This window comes from Tenrec ecaudatus, chromosome 3 (genome assembly GCF_050624435.1).
Source record: "Tenrec ecaudatus isolate mTenEca1 chromosome 3, mTenEca1.hap1, whole genome shotgun sequence".
Classification (NCBI taxonomy): Eukaryota; Metazoa; Chordata; class Mammalia; order Afrosoricida; family Tenrecidae; genus Tenrec; species Tenrec ecaudatus.
The window spans coordinates 136,273,060-136,291,926 of NC_134532.1; the positions used below are offsets into that span (position 1 = coordinate 136,273,060).

At 39.0% G+C, this 18,867-nt stretch overlaps 1 protein-coding gene across 17 annotated transcripts in view; it reads right to left on the reverse strand.

Annotated features, from left to right (window-relative positions):
- Positions 1-18,867, reverse strand: part of PTPN13 (protein tyrosine phosphatase non-receptor type 13) — a 234,606-nt gene that overhangs the window by 181,246 nt on the left and 34,493 nt on the right. For all 17 annotated transcript variants that reach the window (XM_075544059.1, XM_075544061.1, XM_075544052.1 and 14 more), the window contains exon 2: positions 5,254-5,373. In XM_075544059.1, the coding sequence (XP_075400174.1) occupies positions 5,254-5,368 (115 nt within the window). In that variant the 5' untranslated portion in view covers positions 5,369-5,373. The remainder of the gene's footprint in view (positions 1-5,253; positions 5,374-18,867) is intronic.

Consider the following 18,867-nt stretch of genomic DNA (forward strand, 5'->3'; position numbering starts at 1 on the left):
TTCTTTATTTCCAGAATATCGTTAGAGAGTAGATGCTTTCATTATGGTGAAATCTAATTTACCCTTTTGCTCCCCACCCTTTTATGTATCAAGCATCTGGTGTCATATCTCAGAGAACTATGCTAAACGTGGTCACAAATATTATCTCCTGTTTTCGTGTAAAACTTTTATCATTTCAAACTTCATGTTTAGGCCAATATTAATTTCATATATGACATGAAATAACTTCATGTATTTATTTTGTATATAATATCCAATTGGCATAGCACTATTCACTGAAAAGAGTGCCAATAGATCATCTATGTGTGGGTGTATTTCTGGACTGTACAATACATTCCACTGAGTAACCATCATGCTTACCTTTGTTTCATCAGTCATGAAATCGGGTAGTATGAGTTCTCTACGTTTGTTCTTTTCCAAAGTTGTTTTGGCGATTCTAAGTCCAGTGACTGTCCCTATTAATGTTAGTATTGACTCACTTCCTACCCAAAAAAGCCTATGGAGATTTTTAAAAGACATTGTATTGTATCTAAAAAAATCAACTTAGAAAAATACTTATCACAAATGAATCATATCTCTCCATTTATTTAACTCTTGTTTAATTCCTCCCAGTATTGTTTTTCAGTTTTCATAATGTAGGTCTTTATAACCTCTCCTATGTTTTGCTGTTCCTTCAAATAATATTTATTTCAATTTCTTGTTGTTTATTGCATTAGCAATACAACTGGCTCATCATTTATTGCTTTTTACTTATCTAGGACCACTGGACCCCTAAATAAATTTAGCTATAATATAAAAGCTAAAATCTTTAAGCTATTTATTTTTTTGATATAAGCTATATAAATGCTTAATCAACTTCCTAGGTACTTAACAAGATAGACTGCAGAGTATATGACTAGGAAGACATAATCACGTCATTGTGTGCACACGTCCCCAATATGATCCCTGAAGACAAATAGGGGCATAAGCAAATGTGGTGAAGAAAGTTGATGGTGCCCGGCTATCTGTCTGGGGTCTTCAAGGCTTGAAGGAAAACAAGCAGCCAATTAGCTCAGAAGCAACAAAGCCCACAAGGAAGAAGAAAACTAGCCTGTGTGATCACGAGGTGTCGAAGGGATCAGGTATCAGGCACCGAAGAACAAAAAATCAAATCATTGTGAATGAAGGGGAATGAAGAGTGGGGACTCAAGTCCCATCTGTAGGCAACAGGACATCCCTTTACAGAAAGATCACCAGGAGGAGATGAGCCAATCAGGGTGCAGTATAGCAACGATGAAACGTGTAACTTTCCTCTAGTGCCTAAATGCTTCTCTCCCCTCGCCTCCCCGCCCCCCACTATCATGATCCCAATTCTACCTTACAAATCTGGCTAGACCAGAGGATGTAAACTGGTACAGATAGGAACTGGAAACACAGGAAATCCAGGACAGATGATCCCTTCAGGCCCAGTGCTGAGAGTGGCGATACCAGGAGGGTGGAAGGAGGGTGGGGTGGAAAGGGGGAACTGATTACAAGTATCTATATATAACTTCCTCCCTGGGGGATGGACAACAGAAAAGTGGGTGAAGGGAGACGTCAGACAGTGTAAGATATGGCAAAATAATAATAATTTGTAAAGTATCAAGGGTTCATGAGGGAGGGGGTTGGGGAGGGAGGGGGAAAAATGAGGAGCTGATACCAAGGGTTCAAGCAGAAAGCAAATGTTTTGAGAATGATGATGGCAACACATGTACAAATGTGCTTTACAAAATTGATGTATATATGGATTATGATGAGTTGTATAAGCCCCCAATAAAATGATTAAAAAAGAGAGACTACTTATTGAAATTCCTCCAGCTTTATTCCACATTTATTTAACATCCTTTGTAAAGAATAGCAAGCCCTCAGCTAGATAAGAAAGTAAAATCTAACTACATAATATTTATAAGACAAATGAACCTTATAATACAAATAATTTGAGAATGAGAAGGACAAAAGAAAAGAAATAACAATTAGACTGAGGTCCTTACAGTTAATTTGAAAGCACATCCAGTAGGTGCACTGTAATGTTCCAACACATTACACAAGAATTTCCTTTCAATGGCAAGTACTTTATATTAAAATGTTCAACTCCTAGTAACAAAATGAAATTCAAAAGAAAGGCCCTTAGATACTCAGAGCACGCAAAATGGTTTTTGTTCTGTATGAGTCGTGGCCAGGGTAGTGATCCTACTGCTAGTGAAATAAAGAGATATCATCTCTCTGTTCTCTGAACATCTTCAGTTCTTGTCTGTGTTACTCATTTGCCAAACACTATTTTGAAGTGAGACATTTTACACACACACACATCTATCTAATCTGAAGGAATCCCTGGAGGGCAACACAACACCTACTTACTTGGAGTTACCATACAATGCTTTACAGGTAGTAGGTATTTCTTAAGTATTAGTTGACTGAGTGTTGATGATTAATTGACTAATTCTACCAGCAACACCATTGAAGCAAGGCTGCGTGCTCCACACATTACAGTTTCTACCAGTTTTGACTGGAGTGACCCTCTGCCCAACAGAATGAAACACGAACCAGGCCTGCTCCATCCTCACCACTGCTACCTGTGAGGCTGTGGATGCAGCCACTGCGTCAGTCTACCTCATTGAGGGCCTGCCTCTTTTTCAATGGGCTTCATTTTACCAAACATGATGCCTTTTCCCAGAGGGTAGTCCCTGCTCATAATATGCAAATTCTCTCCATTCTCATATCTAAGGAGCATTCCAGCTGTACTTTTTCAAAGATGTATTTGTTCATTCTTCTGTTAGCCCGAGATAATCAATATTATTTGCCCACATCAAACATCAAATACAGCAATTCTCCCATCTACCTTTGTTATCTATTTATCTCATGTATGTAGGGCAATTAAAAATATCATGGCTTGGGTCAGGGGCACCTTAGTCTTCAAAGCGGCAACTTTGTTCTTTAAATCTTTGAAGAAGTCGTTTTCAGCAGATTTGCCCAATGTATGGATGTCATTTGATTTCTTGATTACCATTTCCATGGATGTTGATTGTAGATTCAAGTAAAATAAAATCTTGACAAATTTAATCTTTACTCATGATATTGTTAATTGGTCCAATTGTGAGGATTTTTGTTTTCTTAACATTAAGATGTAGTCCATACTAAAGGTTACAAACTTTTCTCTTCACCAGAGCCTCAAATCCTCTTTACTCTCAGTAATCAAGGTTGTGCCACCTGCGTATAACAGCTTATTAATAATGAGTCTTCTAATCTTGATGCTCTGTTCTTCATATAGTCCAACTTCTAACTATGATGAAAGGATATCATCCCAACACTCACCATTTCTGATGCTAAATGACTCGGTATCTTTTTTTCTTTCTATTCGAACCATAGCCTCGTGGTCTATGTAAAGGCTCTGCATGAGCAAAATTAAGTGCTTTGGAATTCTTCATAATATTATCCATAGCTTGTTATGACCCACACATTATAATGACTTTCATAATCAATAAAAAGACAAGGAAACATATTTGTTATTCTCTGCTTTCAACCAAGATTGGCAATATTATCCCTCATTTCATGTCCCCTTTTGAATCCAGCTTAAGTTTCTGGCAACTCCCTGTTGAGTTACTGCTGCAGTCATTCTTGAAATAATCTTCAGCAAAATTTTGCTTGAATGTGATACTGATATTATTATCTACTTTGTATAATCTGTTGGGTCACCTTTCTTTAGAATGGGTATAAATACAGATCTCTTCCGGTCAGCTTAGGTAAAAGTTATTAGATACGATGAGTCTTTCCTCACCTGACTTCCAAGGAGTCAATTCTGACTAAGAACTCCAAACTTATAATTTATAAAAAAAAAAATAAGAAGGCTCTAAAACAGTTTTATTCAAGTTTCTGTTCTAGGAAACCGAAAAACAGCAAAGCTTTAGCCTATGCCCCCACAGACTCCTCCCCTGTGCCCCAGACCCTCCTGTGTTCATGGGCCATCTCCTAGGCCATTCACAAAAGTTCATCTGGCTCCAAATCTTTGGCAATGCTAACTTCCAATGATCCTCAAATTTGCATCACACAGACCGTAAGTCCTTTTAGAACAAAATTCCTGGGCTGTACCGCCAGAATTTCTTTTTCTGTAGGTTGTGGTGTAGTGGTTCAGCGGTAGAATTCTCATCTCCCATGCTGGAGACCACTGGTCTGTCCAGTAGAGGTCTGTGTATTCCAGTCATGCTGAACTCTTTTCAGCGGGGCTCCCAGAATAAGATTTAGGAACTAAAGCCAATCATGGATTTCTAAAAACCAGGCAGTGGGAGGTCTGTAGGTTATCATTGTATGATCCACTAGCAATCTTTGGGCTGGAGATGTACCCGGGGCCCTTTTGCTTTGCTGTGCATGGGGTTGTGATTTATTGTGGCTCTACTTGATAGCAGTTTTTAAAAAAGAAAGTGTGGGGCCCAGCCATTTCAAAAAGGTTTTCAGGTGATGATGTTGCTGCTGTTCCAGGTACCACACCTTGAGAAGGACCACAACCTTCAAATCCTCACCTGTTTCTTTCACGTTTATTATACCTGATTAATTCATTCAAGTAATTTTAAAGGTGGATTATTCCTAAGATCAAGCTTGGTAGTTTCATATATAGTGAAAGCAGAACACACTATTTTCACATGGAACCATCCATCATGATATTGAAAGTTTATGGACAGCCAAAGGGTGATGAATTCTCCCTACTCCAAATGCCACACTACCATTTGGACCACGTAACCATCTCTCGAAGGAGGCACGATCAGCCGACATTATCACAACTCAAAGAGATAAACCTGTACATACTATGTTCTCTCCTTATCACCTCCTTCTCTCCCTCCCATCTTAGCTTAGGATGAACTTGTGCAAGAGAGCCCTACCTTGATCAGGGAAAACCTTCCTATGATGGTGTCTACTGGATCTGAGTCCCTTCTTATTTAGTCCTTGTCACAGCTGCATTGTTTACATTTGCTTATGAGCATTTTACTAAATGCTTACTTTCTGACACTCAGCTAGAAGGGGCAAACAGGCAGAGTATGTTTTGTTTTGATCACCATTAACTCCGTGGTGCCTGGCACAATCACGTACGTAAAACAAGATCTGGGTGTTTTCAGCCCTAAGAGATAAGAGAAAGCATTCCTTTCCATACTCTGCCAAAAGCATGGGGCAATGAAAGGAAACAATAGTCACTAACCTGACAGCTACTCAATATTCACAAGAAAAATCAGGAATGAAATACCTCACCTTTTCTGAATAATTCTTGGAGGCTCTCGGCACTTTGATTTAATACAGCCCATATTTCTTCTTCCTGCAGTGGTCCACCCCGAACCTCCAGGGCCTCAGCCAGTGACACGTGCATATTACCTGGGAAACAAGGAGAACAGGTGATGCACACATCAGGAACTTAGTTCCACCTGCACTCACAGTAGGAAAAGTTCCAACTTGTTATAAGACACTGCGAGCCCCCACCTCCCAGGTCCTCCCTGTCTACTGAATGAGTTAATTTGACCTCAAATTTATTTAAGCCATGAAAAGATAGAGAGTAAGGAATTGGAAGGAAAAAGTCCCCAAAACAACCATTTGTCCTAGACCATCTGGGACAACTGAGACAGAACTGGAGAAACGTGTGATGGTTACTTCATTAAAGAAGAAAGAGACCTCAGGAGGCAAGAGCTTCCACATATATGTTTAAACCAAAGCAGTCCACCTGGACTGAAGAAAACCTTTCAGACTGCAGTTCCAGGTTTCATCTTACCCCCTACACAAAGCACTAAAACCAAAACAGACACACTGCCATCAAGCCGATTCTGACTCATGGCACCCCTGCAGGACAGGATAGGACTGTGGGATCCCAGGACGGCAACTCTTTACTAAATGGGCTTGACTATTCTTGAACTACGGATAGTTCAAATCCACCATTGGCTCTGAGGAAAGGAGACGAGGCGATCTGTAAAGAGTTATAGCCTCAGAAACCCTGCACAGGGGTCTGATGAACTGGAAACCACTGTCCGGCAGTGCGCTTGTGGGAGTAAAAAAAAAAGATTACTGTATATACTCGAGTATAAACTGACACGAATATCCGCCGAGGCACCTAATTTTGCCACAAAAACTGCATGACAAATTTGGTTAAAATACTCGCGTATATACGGTATGCTTATGGATACATTCTGCATGGCGTTACATGAGCCAACAAAATTGCCTTTGCAGTGGCATTTCTATACAGTCAACTTTTTTACTGGCATCTAAATCATAGGTGCTATAGTGATACATTTTTATTTATTATTGGTCCCCTTATAGTGCACAATAATCTTATATTCATTATAGAAATGGCAGGTGCAGCTGGTCAAAATCCCCCTATACTCATTTCCCTGAATTAACACTTCTCCAGGAGGGTGGGGGCTCATCCTTACAGTGATTGCCAAGATTTCTACTCAGACCAAACCAATTTGAGCAGAATGTGTAATGCATCTATTTGACCCATAAGCAAAAGCAGATGGTTTCAGAAGACAAAAGGGGTCTGAAAATGTTACTTATTTTCTATAATTATGACCTTCATTAAATTAACCAATAAAAAATTTATTTCAGCCAGAAGTTGACTGTTTACTTATTTAATCATTTTACTGGGGGCTCTTACCACAATCCATACATCCATCCATTGTGTCAGGCACATTTGTACATCTGTTTCCATCATCATTCTCAAAACATTTGCTTTGTACATAAACCCTTGTTATCAGCTCCTCATTTTTCCCCCTTCCCTCCCTGCTCCCCACGACTTTGCTTATTTAACTAACAGGAAAAGCTAATGGTTTCTTTTAATTTACATTTATTACACTTTAACTGAGCTTTTAAAAAGTAATTCCAGCTTCAAACAAAGCAACTATTCCTCTTTTCCTTTTTTCCCCAAATGTTTCCTAGGCTGCCTGTGAGGGGTCTCTACTTAAAGGAGTAAGGCGGTAGTTAAGAGAGAAAACATGAGGTACTGTTTTAGAAAGACTCCCTCTCCTAAACCTCTGGGCTCTAGTATGCTTTATCATAGGACAGCATGCTTGATGAAGGTGGGGAGTAGAAATACAAATACTTTCTAAGAGCTATCTAAGCCGGACTACATTAAATTGGAAGTTTCAACAGAGGCATCAAGTAACTATTAATAATGAGATACCGAGGTGACAGATGAGCAAGAATCGCCTGTAGCACTTTGCCTAAGTTGTCTGGGTGAGAACTGGTTAGGTAGCTCTCAAGCTCACATCCAGTGTGTGACAAGCAGAAAGAAGATTTCATACAAACATTCCTTCTGAGTTGTGTGATTTTAATGCCTCCCTCCCCAGTAAAAGAGGCTTCAAAGAGGACCTTCTGGAAATGAAAGGCCATCATTCTGAAGCAGTAGTCCATGTAAGGGAGAGGGGGAAGGGCACAGAGAAAACTCCACAGTGAGGAAGGATAGGTACCAGGAGCTGGCTAGCAGGGCTGAGGTGGTGGTGGGGTGGTGGGGGAGAGAGATAAGAAAGCAGAACCACACAAAGAGCCAGCTGGAAATATTTTAAATCCTGCCCCGTTGATAAAATTGTTGTAAAATTTAGATAAGGGTGGTGGTCATCCAGCTCTGTCCAAACACTAAAAACCATTGGTTGAGCACTTTAAAGGGGGGGATTTGGGAGGTGTGGATTATAGGTTAAAGGCAGCTAAAAAAAATCCTACCCAGCAAATCACCTGAAAGGTGATAAAATACCAAACAGAATGAAAGGGAAAAAAGATCCAATGCTGAACGACCTAAAAGAACCCCAGACTGCGGACCTAGAGGGTTACAGGCACTAGCTAACAGAAAAAGGGAAAACTTGCTGAAAGTCACAGGTGGTCTAGCTCCCGGTGAAGGCCCACAAAGCACCCACAGGAGAAAGCCTTAAATACAACTATAAACCTCAGAAAAGATGAGGCCATTTACAGTAGTAGTCAGGTCATTGTTGGCCTCTCTACCTCGGTTTTCTTTCCCCAGCATCAATCCTGTCAGAGCAATACAGCAACTCCTGAGTAAAGAGATAGGCAACAAAAAGAGTATCCAACTGCCTCCCACCGGCAGCTAATCTTAACTGACTGGTCATCACCTCACTGCTGAGTGTATGCCGATTCACAGGAACCCTATAGGGCAGCAGAGAAGTGCCTGCCCTGCGAGTGTCAGGGCTGTACCTCTTCACAGGAGTAGAGAATCTTTCATTCTCCGGAGGAGCAGCTGGTGGTATATCATACGGGGACCTTTCAGATCAGTGCCCAACAAGTAACCACTGAGCCGCCAGATGCCTTTATTATCGCAGAGATCCAATAAAACGGAGCAGAACTGCCACAGCAGGTTCCCAAGACAGTAACTTGAAGGAAACAGATAGCCATTTCTTTCCCTCTCAAAGGAGCTGAGGATTTTGAAGCACCAGACATTCAGCTAGAAGCTGAACTCTTAACCAGCTATGGAAAGGAAAGCTTCGGTTTTGAATAAAGATTGAAGTATTGATTAAAACACTCACTGTTGTTTTTATTTGCTATCCAAAGTGACCTGGTGTAATAGGCAAAATATGGTGCTTTCTTTATGCATTTCATTATAAAGCTAATATATTAATTAGATCTCTTTTCACTACTGTTTACATTTTAAGACTTAGCCTTAAGTACCCTTGAATGCTACAAGAAACAAACAACCCACCAAATGCTTGAAATCAACTAATAGGTAAGGGAAATAATGAGTTTAAAAGTCCTTTAAAAGTTAATTGTGCTTAGATGTATAATACTAGAGACATATGGGTAGAGATATATAACTGGCATTATTTTGCGATCAAAAAGAGATGGTATATGTATTAAATCCCAATTTAAAAACTATCCTGCTTTACAATAAATGTAACCAAATAGCTACTCTCAATTTTTGAAAGTTGCAAGCTACTTGTTAAGTCATTTTCTTCCAAATAAAATTCAAATATAAAAGGTGAATTATATATAAAACCAGGATTATTATTATTATGGGTTTAGTTTTTGGTTAACATAGGATGGCATGACATTAAAACTGGCTACAGAATCACAGTCATGAAAGGATTCTAACTGATGTCCTTTTAATCCTGAAGGATTTGTGACACTCACTGATAGGACGTACATAATAGTGATTCAGGGCAGAATGAAGTAAGTAAAGAATTAACTGAACCCAGTCACGTGATATGAAAATTGGCTTGGGATAAACTAAAACAGAAACATAAGACTTCGATTCAAAAATAATGCAACCCTAAAGTATAGATCCATGTGTGTCTCTGCTTTGGGGCAAGGATTCATCCACTCTTAACTTGTGGCTCAGGGCGTTCCTGCCATTAAGACTCCAGACTGAATTGAGAAAGCAACTAATGAAAATGAAATGACAATGTAATCATTTCCTTAATAGGCAATCTTCTTTTAAACCAGGAAGAGTCACAACAAAACATACAAACTTTTTTAGATAAAACAATTTAAATAATCTGCACATATTTAGTATTTCAGATTTTTATAATGTCTAAGAGAATTGGGTCAACTAGATTAAGAGATTAGCCTTGAGATGGGGCGACTTAAACGGTGTAATTTAGAAAACGACTTGTGTAAGTGGCTGAAGTACTTGGCAACTGTGTTTTTTTCTTTTGTCAGGCAGGCAATTGAAATTCTTTCAAAATCAACTTTTGGTTGTATGAATTCATCTTAAAATGCTTAAGGGATTTTAATGAATGAAGTTTTAAAATGGAATTATACATACAATGACAGAACCTTAAAAGCAACTTAAAATTGCCTAGGTCTACAAGAAAATAATAATCAAATTGACCTTAAAAGTTTAAGAATTACATTACAGAATCTTAACTTTGAAAAGAATATTCTAAATGAGTTTCTCTGTATACCATAATCTCTAAAAGACCATTTAAAAAATGTTTTGACTCTGGATTAGGCAAATATTTCTTATACGTGACACCAAATGAGCCATAAAGAAAAAACTGGAAATATCCAAATCGAAATCTCTGATCTTTGAAAATGATATATGTTTTCTAAGAGTTAACTCTTTAAATATATAAAACTAAAGAAACCAAAATCCGTTGCAGAATTCTGCGATCTTTCTTGTTCAAACTGCCAGGCATATCTAAGGTACTATGTAATTTATATGTGGTTAAAGTTAAAATGTGTCTATGGTAATATTGAATCACTTTTTTAAAAACCCATTATTCAAGCTAGCAATGATACCAACCTAGAATAACTATAATATGTAGAATAAGCTTCTCCTTAAATCACTTAAAATTATTCCCAGTTATTCCTTTATAATCTAGAATTGTCAACAGTAAGACAGATTTATATAAAACACAGCAACAGAAATACTATTAGAGCTCTAGAAAAACAAATTTAATCTCCTTTAATAAAATAAATGTTACTATTTATTTCCACTAGGATTAGGTATTATAGATCAGGTACTATTAGGTAAAAGAAATATATATATGAATGTGGTCTAGCACAATTAGGAAAAGACTAAGAAAGAATTAGGATTTTAAGAAAGAGATGAAACTGGATAAAGTTTTTATTGGATGCTGCCTCAAGGAAGAAAACAGCATGTGTCTTAACATTTTTATTGAAGTTGGAGCAATGCTTAGCATTTGTCAACTTTTCCATGATCCTTTCCACCTAAAAGAAAAGAAACTAAAATAAACACAAGTATAAATTTCCTTCTGGGCCTCTGGCTCGTGTCAACTACTTATCTACATCGAAATCATGTAGGCCTACTCCCTGCTTTCAGACGACAGCTTCAAAGAACTGGAAGAGAAAGTGCCAGCATTCTGCAAACCTTCTCTGTAGCACTAAGACTTTTAATAATATTTGTTTTCCAGGAGAAAAGTATAAAGGGGGGAAAAAAAGCCCCAATTTCCTATTGGTTCTTTCTACCTCACCAGCAGAAAACAATGTAGTGGATTGTAGAGCAATGTCTAACACCCTTCTTTACCACTGGTCTTCCCACGAATTGACACGTGCACACCTCTGCTCACTGCAGCACGCTGGACACTAGCAAGATGGTAACAGGGCTGAACAACTCAAACAACAGAATCGATGTCGATGAGTTAACTGTACATGTATAATCACTGAGCTAGTGTGTGTTTGCTGTGTAGATTCTCACCAACAGCAACTGCCCGTCAGTGGATGACTGAATAAGCAAAATAGACACACTTATGGAATACTACACTCAGTGAGATCGCCATATTACCCCGAGTCTGAAAGCAGACCAGAGTCTCAGCTGGCGCAAGGAATTCACTTTGGGGGTGATCCTCAAAGGGGAACCAGCCAATCTGGACCATGCTCCTAATCCAAGGGAACTTTGCAATGTTTTAAAGCACTACACTGGAGTGACTAATTACATGGCAGTAGAAAAATGATTATAGATGTAGTGCCTTCATGGAGTATTACTGCAAACAAATAACTAAAACTGTGAGAGCGTAGTTTTGGAGTTGCTGGAAAAATAAATATAATCTGGATAATTTGGTGAGGGGGCAAAAGGAAGTGACCCACTGCCACTGAATCAATTCTGACTCCCAGAAGCCTAGAGGGCAGATTCAAACAGCTCCTCAGAATCTTTGAGATTGTTCTTTACCAGAGTAGCCAGCCTCATCTTTTTCTCCAGGAGTAGGTGGTGGATTTAAACCTACCTTGTGGTTGGTAAAAGATGAGGAGTCTGTTATTTGGGGGAGGGGGAAGGGATCTTCTTATGTAGAGGCAGAAAGATACGTGACGGTGTATCCAGCAGTTATATAGAAAGAAGAACTTGTGGGTAACAAAGGAGATTTGTAAGTGAAGGGTTAAGGGCCTTACTGAGTTTCCTCCTACTCCTTATGGTAAAATACAAGAGTAAAGAAAGGCACAGAGGAACGGATGGTTAAGGAAAAACAGCCAGGATTAGATGATTTTGAACTGCCAGCTTCTCCAAATGGCAATAGATGCTTGAAGTTGGAAATGGTAGCCAAACTCAGGCTAAAGAGAAAAACTAGAAGTCCTAGTTAAGTTTTAGAAAATTCAAAAGGTCAGAGGGGCGTGCATCACAGATCTTCTCAACAGACCACTGGGCCACTGACGAGGACGTTTAAAAGTTGTCTCTCAGCCATCTCATCAGAAACCAAAAAGCAACAACAACAAAAACCACACCAGAGAAATGATTATCTTGGGTGGGGGGGTGAGGGGGACCCTATGGGTTTAACTTTTGTTTAATGGAATAAATCTCTGTAAAATCCACACAAAACCCACTCCCACAGAGTTCTTCAGAAAACTGTTTCAGCAAAATTACTGCCAGCTTGTATTTTGGGGAGACAGTATAAAATGAACAGCAAATGTTGGAACCTCCAAATTCTACTTGCAGGAAGAAAGCTGATAAAATTACACAGTTGAAATAAATACATGCTATTTTACAAGAATAAAGAAAAGAATGATTCAGAGGACAGAACCAGAACTCAGAGGTCAGAGTTGAGAACCATGAAGCATTATTGATGTTAGGTGTATACTGAGTTGGTTTCAGCGCAGAGTGACCCACATGAAGGAGTAGAACCACCGTGCTTGGAGTCTAGGCTGTAATCTTAAAAGGAACAGAGCACCAAGTCGTTCTTCTGTGGAGCTGCTAGGTAAATTTGAACCATGAGGCTGTCAGCTAGCAGTCAAGTGCTTGACCCACAGGCCCCTCAGGCTCCTTTCAAAGGTTATTCTAAAAGACTAGGAACCCTACTGCCTCTGAGTCAATTCCAACTCAACAGAATCTCATACGGGTTTCTGAGCCCAAAAATATTTACAGGATTAGAGAGCTTCATCTTTCTCCACAGCGGACAGTGGTTTCAAACTGCTAACCTTGCAGTTACCAGCCCACTATGTCACCAGAATTACTGATATTGTTAGGTATGCCAATCACCTAATTGTTGTTGGGTGCCTTGGCGTTGGTTCTGACTTACATCAACCCTATTGACAACAGAGCAAAACCACCCAGACGTGCACCATCCTCCCAATTGTTCTTATGCTTGAGCCCATTGTTGTAGCCATTGTGTCGATTCATCACATGGAGGGGCTTCCTCTTTTTCACTGCCTCTCCATTTTACCAAGCATGATGTCATTCTCTAGGGATTGATCTCTTCTGATAGCATGTCCAAAATATGTGACATGAAGTGTCACCATCCTTTCTTCTAAGGAGCATTCTGGTTGTTCTTCCGGGACATCTGTTTGTTCTTTTGGCAATCCAAGGTACTTTTAATATTCTTAATTAAGCTACATTATACAAAACCTTGTTATAAAAAATTGGAAAGAGATTTAAAGACAGGGATATTTCTCCTGCTGGTCCTCAAGAAGCAAACAACAATATCTATTGAGGCAACCTGAAGGCACATCCTAAAAAATAAGGACTTCAATCTTAAACCTGCAAGGAATTGACTTGTGTCAAAAGCTGGTGACTTGGGAGATGACCACCAATCCTGTACCTACAGTTTTGATCATCAGAAAATGTAAATAATAAATGTAGGTTGTTCTAAGTGGTAAAATTTGTGATGGTTTGTTATACAGCAATAGAAAAAATAATGTAACTCAGGCAGAGAAGTTGAAGAAAATGTAATAAAGGAGGCACCTTCGATACAACAAGAACTCTAGCGTCTGGACCATCCTTTCACATCATTAAAATAAACTTCATAAAAATAAATTGCTGGGTAAATAAATAAATCAATGTCCTACTGGATATCAAGCCCCTTACAAAAATTTTGTTTTAATTGACAAAGTAACCTTCACTGACAGGCCCTTTATCATACTCTGGGATGTAATCTTAGATGGTCCAGACGATGCTGACCAAAACAAACTCTACTCCAAAGGGGAGAAAGTAACTAGAGTAGATGAGCTGTGACAGCCTCTAGAAGAAATCCCTGATACTTTCCTGGTTCCTACTGTTTACCAATCCCCAAATCAAGTTCTTATTTCTGGAGTTGTATCTGGCTAACAAGCAAGTAGTATCGGCAGAAAGTAGCAACGTATTGAGCAAAATCTGGAGAGTGAATACTGAAAGTAGAAACAATGTCAATTTCCTCCTCCTAGCCTTTATTCTTTTTCTTCCAGTTTACTGCTAATTCTAAGAGAGTTTGGATAAATTTGTACTAAGATAAAATACAGTAGCAAGTGTCATTCTTCTTCAGTGAGTAGCAGAAATAACTTTGACTCTAGAGGAAATAAATAGCACAATGGAAAGGATAAGACCAATTAACTTTACACAATTCACATGTGCCCTTTTGTAAATGCAACAATGTTTACATTTTTAAGGACAGATTATATTCTATTTAAACTGCTTATTTTTTTTAAATTGACTTTGCGCAAACTTCTATTTTGTCATGTTTTATAACATATGTGTAGATACTGAAAATATCTTTTATTCTATCTAGGCAATGGTAGAATATATTCATACTGAATATCATCTATGATGCCAGTTCTGTATTATTTTTTTCATACAATATAATGTTGACAACTAAATTAGATTTTTGCCTATAATTTAAATAATGACATGACTTGGAAGTAATCACAATTCTCAAGCCATGTGGCTTGGGTTATTCCCTTATTTTGTGGCAACCAACTATGTAAAGACATGTTCCTCAAATACATTTTTATACCTGCAAGTTTCCTTTTAACTGAACACACAGTACTCGTATACAACTGCCACAAATAAGAATAATATGTATAAGTTATCAAGGTCCCTTTAAAATGAGAAGATAAAGGAATTCTGGCTTATAAACTAGAATGGCAAAATAATTTTGGATAGTTTACTGAAATTTAATATTGCCATACTGGAGATTAGAGGTAAAATATAAGGCACCCCTCTATAGATCAGCTGTCAGACTCCTAATCATATCAGCTACTTAAAATTAATGTCAACATCAAAGTCATTTTGTGTTTAGAACATCTTCACCCATGGACACAGAGCCAGATTTCGCACGATCCACTTCTATGGAGAACGTCTCTGCTGTCAAGACTACCAACTACCTCCAGGCAGATCTCTGGGCAGATCTCCGGGAAGATCACTCCTAATTCTAGTTCTAGTCTTCGAGGGAGTCTTGTTTCAATTTTGGATTTTAAAGTTTAATTATGCACTCTAATCTTTTACATTGAACAGAGTTTGCCCTTTGGTATCAAATTCCAATGATGCAAAAGCCAAAACGAACACCTGCTGCAAATTCAGCACTCCCACAACTCCACACAGCTTCATGAGACCGCCAGCCCTCCAGATCAAGGGCCCTCTCCAACTGTTTTATTCCCCTCACCTTTACTCTTGTCCCATCAATGGCTGAAATTAATCTTCTCAGATCTCACTGTCACTGCCATCCAACCACCCTTCCTCATTTTGTACATATATTGTATACATAAAGAATATATTAAAAGTGTATAAAACATATAAAAGGGAATAAAACAAAGACCCATATAATCACTACCCCATTGGGGAAACAGATTTTCTACTCTATAAAAGCCTCTTATGTATCACATGATCGCCCCCAGAGAAAAACATTACAGGTTTAATTTTTTTCTCTATTCTAGGACTTTTTATAGTTTCACTACATATCTAAATCCCTAGCAGCATAGTGTTTAGTGTGGCACATTAAAAATTCTATTTTAAAAAATACTATTGGTCTGTAAACAAGCTTCTCTGACTTACTTTTTCCATTTTGAATTATTTGTAAAACTTATCCAGGTTCACTGTGCAGTACGTTCAATAATGATATGGAGCCCTGGTGGCAGAGTGGTTATGTGTTGGGCTGCAATCAGCAAGGTGAGCAGTTTGAAACCACCAACTGCCCCACAGGAGAAAGAGAGGGCTTGCTACTCCCATGAGGAGTTACAATCATAGAAACGCACAGGCGCAGTCCTATTCTGTCCTTACGGTCACAATGAGCTGCCATCTACTTAAGGGCAGTGAGTTAGGCTTTTAATTTGTGTTCAGAGATGATTAGGGTTATTTACAGTGCTAGACCCTGAGTTTTTCCCAGTTTTGTACTTTGAAAAATGTTGCTGTGGATGTTTTTATATCAGTATGGTTGTTCACATGGGCAAGAGTCTTGCCAAGTTTTATAACTGAACAGAAATTCTGTATCACATAATACATGTTTGACATTTAAAGAAAGCCAAGTTGCTTTTCAAAGTGACTGTCCAACCCAGTAGCACAAGAGAGCTAGGTATATGATACCACATTCTCCTCAATACCACATTCTCCTCAATACTCCTTTAGTACCAATTTAGTTTGGTACTAAACAGGTGTGTGAGATGGTAGACACTGTTGTTTTAGCTTGTGTTTTTGTAATTACTAATGATATTGCACATTAAGTATCTATGTCCATTTACTACTAAAAAATGTAACACTTGTGCCTGAGCATCTTGATTTATCTAGATTCCTCACTAGGTGACCATACGAAAGAATGTGTATCTCTATTCACAGCCACGCTCAAGCTGCAAAACCACTGTGGCTGCAGTGAGAAGCCCGTGTGTATGCCAGCCCAGGCTTGGTCCCTGTGGAGCAGATTCAATGGGCCATGGAAAAACTGGAAGTGCAAGATCTAGTTGGAGGTAATGGATAGCCTGCATGACAAAGGGTTGCATTGTAAATCTGTGTTTGACAGAAAACAAAAGTAGAGAAGAGACATTGAGATAATAGACATCCAAACTAAAGAGGCGAAATCTTCCACTGCAATCAATTGCTTATAAGCACTAGAATAATATGAGGGACTCACAGAGTTGGGGTTACAAAAAAAGCAATGCTATTTGACATTTATTTAAATAATTTCCAGAGCAGAAACTAGAGAAAAATGAGGCTTTCTACTCCTGTAAAGAGTTAGCCTCAAAACCCCTATAGGGTCAGTATGAGTCAGAAACTACTCCAATACAGTGAATGAGAATGACAAGGAATCAGAATGAACTTGACGGTGACAGGCTTGGGACTTTGTTTGACTTGACTTTTTGGAAAGAAATCTACAGATGACCATGTTTCTAGTAATCTGGATTGCAAAAGTAATTTTTAGCACTGGCATTTGCCTAATGAGCACAGTGGAGATTTAAGCATGTTTTTTAATCATTTTATTTAGGGGCTCATACAACTCTTATCACAATCCATACATACATCAATTGTGTAAAGCACATCTGTACATTCATTGCCCTCATCATTTTCAAAACATTTGCTCTCCACTTAAGCCCTTGGCATCAGGTCCTCCTTTTCCCCTCTCTCCCCGCTCACCCCTCCCTCAGGAGTCCTTGATGATTTATAAATTATTTTTTGTCATATCTTGCCCTGTCTGACATCTCCTTTCAGCCACTTTTCTGTTGTCCGTCCCCCAGGGAGGAGGTCACATGTAGATCCTTGTAATTGGTTCCCTCTTTCCATCCCACTCTCCCTCTACCCTCCCAGTATCGCCACTCACACCCCTGGTCTTGAAGGTATCATCTGCCCTGGATTCCCTGTGTTTCCGGTTCCTATCTGTACATCCTCTGGTCTAGCCAGACTTGCAAGGTAGAATTCGGATCATGATAGTGGGGGGGGGGGGGGGGTTAGGAAGCATTTAGGAACTAGAGGAAAGTTGTATTTTTCGTGTTGCTACATCTCACCTTGAACAGCTCATCTCCTCCCCTAAAGCCCTCTGCAAGGGGATCTCCAGTGGCTGACAAATGGGCTTTGGGTCTCCACTCTGCACTCCCCTCCTCATTCACTATGGTAAGATTTTTTTTGTTCTGATGATGCCTTCAACACCTCATGATCGCACAGGCTGGTGTGCTTCTTCCATGTGGGCTTTGTTGCTTCTGAGCTAGATGGCTGCTTGTTGACCTTCAAGCCTTTAAGACCCCAGACGCAATACCTTTTGATAGCCGGGCATCATCAGCTTTCTTCACCATATCTTCTTATGCACCCATTTGTCCTCAGCGATCATATCATAGAGGTGTGTACCCAATGATATGATTTTTTTGTTCTTTGATGCCTGATAACTGATCCCTTCGGTACCTCGTGGTCACCCAGACTGGTGTGTTCTTCCATATGTGGGCTTCATTGTTCTGAGCTTAAGCATGTTCTATGATTGTTACTCAAGAAGAAATACAACCCAGTATCTAAATCAATTACAATTAAAAACAAAATGGTGCTTCATATCTTCTGCACTGTATTCTTCATATTACATTGTATTATATAGTACTATATTATATGAGATCATATGTTACATTGTTAGATTTGAGTGGGCTTCAAAAAGATTATATTCTTTTTTATTATTCTTAAATACTTTTATTGGGGGCTCTTACAGCTCTTATCCATACATTCATCCATTGTGTCAAGCACATTTGTACATATGTTGCCATCATCATTTTCAAAGCATTTTCCTTCTCCTTGAGCCCTTGATTTCAGATCTGTATTTTTTTCCTCCCTCCCTCCCTCATGAACCCTTGATAAATTATAAATTATTATTTTCATATCTTACATTGTCTGCTGTCTCCTCCCACTTTTCTATTGTTTGTTACCCTGGGAGGGGATTATATGTCGATCTTTTAACTTCATTTTACTCAACTTTTTGAAGCACCTTCATATTACAAATGTGAAGCCCATGTCTCTATTAGAGCTTAATTTCTGAGCACCCCAGTTTGCAGAAAACTGTGGGTGACAGTGACAGCCCAAAACCTATTTGCAGAGTTCCCACACAGATTAAGCTGCTCTTGAATTCCTTCTGATCTTTAACCAAGAATGTATATAATTGTGACACTCAAGCAGAAAGCACTAGAAAGTAGATGACCTCCACCCGCCTCCAGCAAGCCCAGGGAGTGGCAATCTCTCTTAGGAGTTTGCTTGGGTGTGTCCTTGAATGGAGATCACTG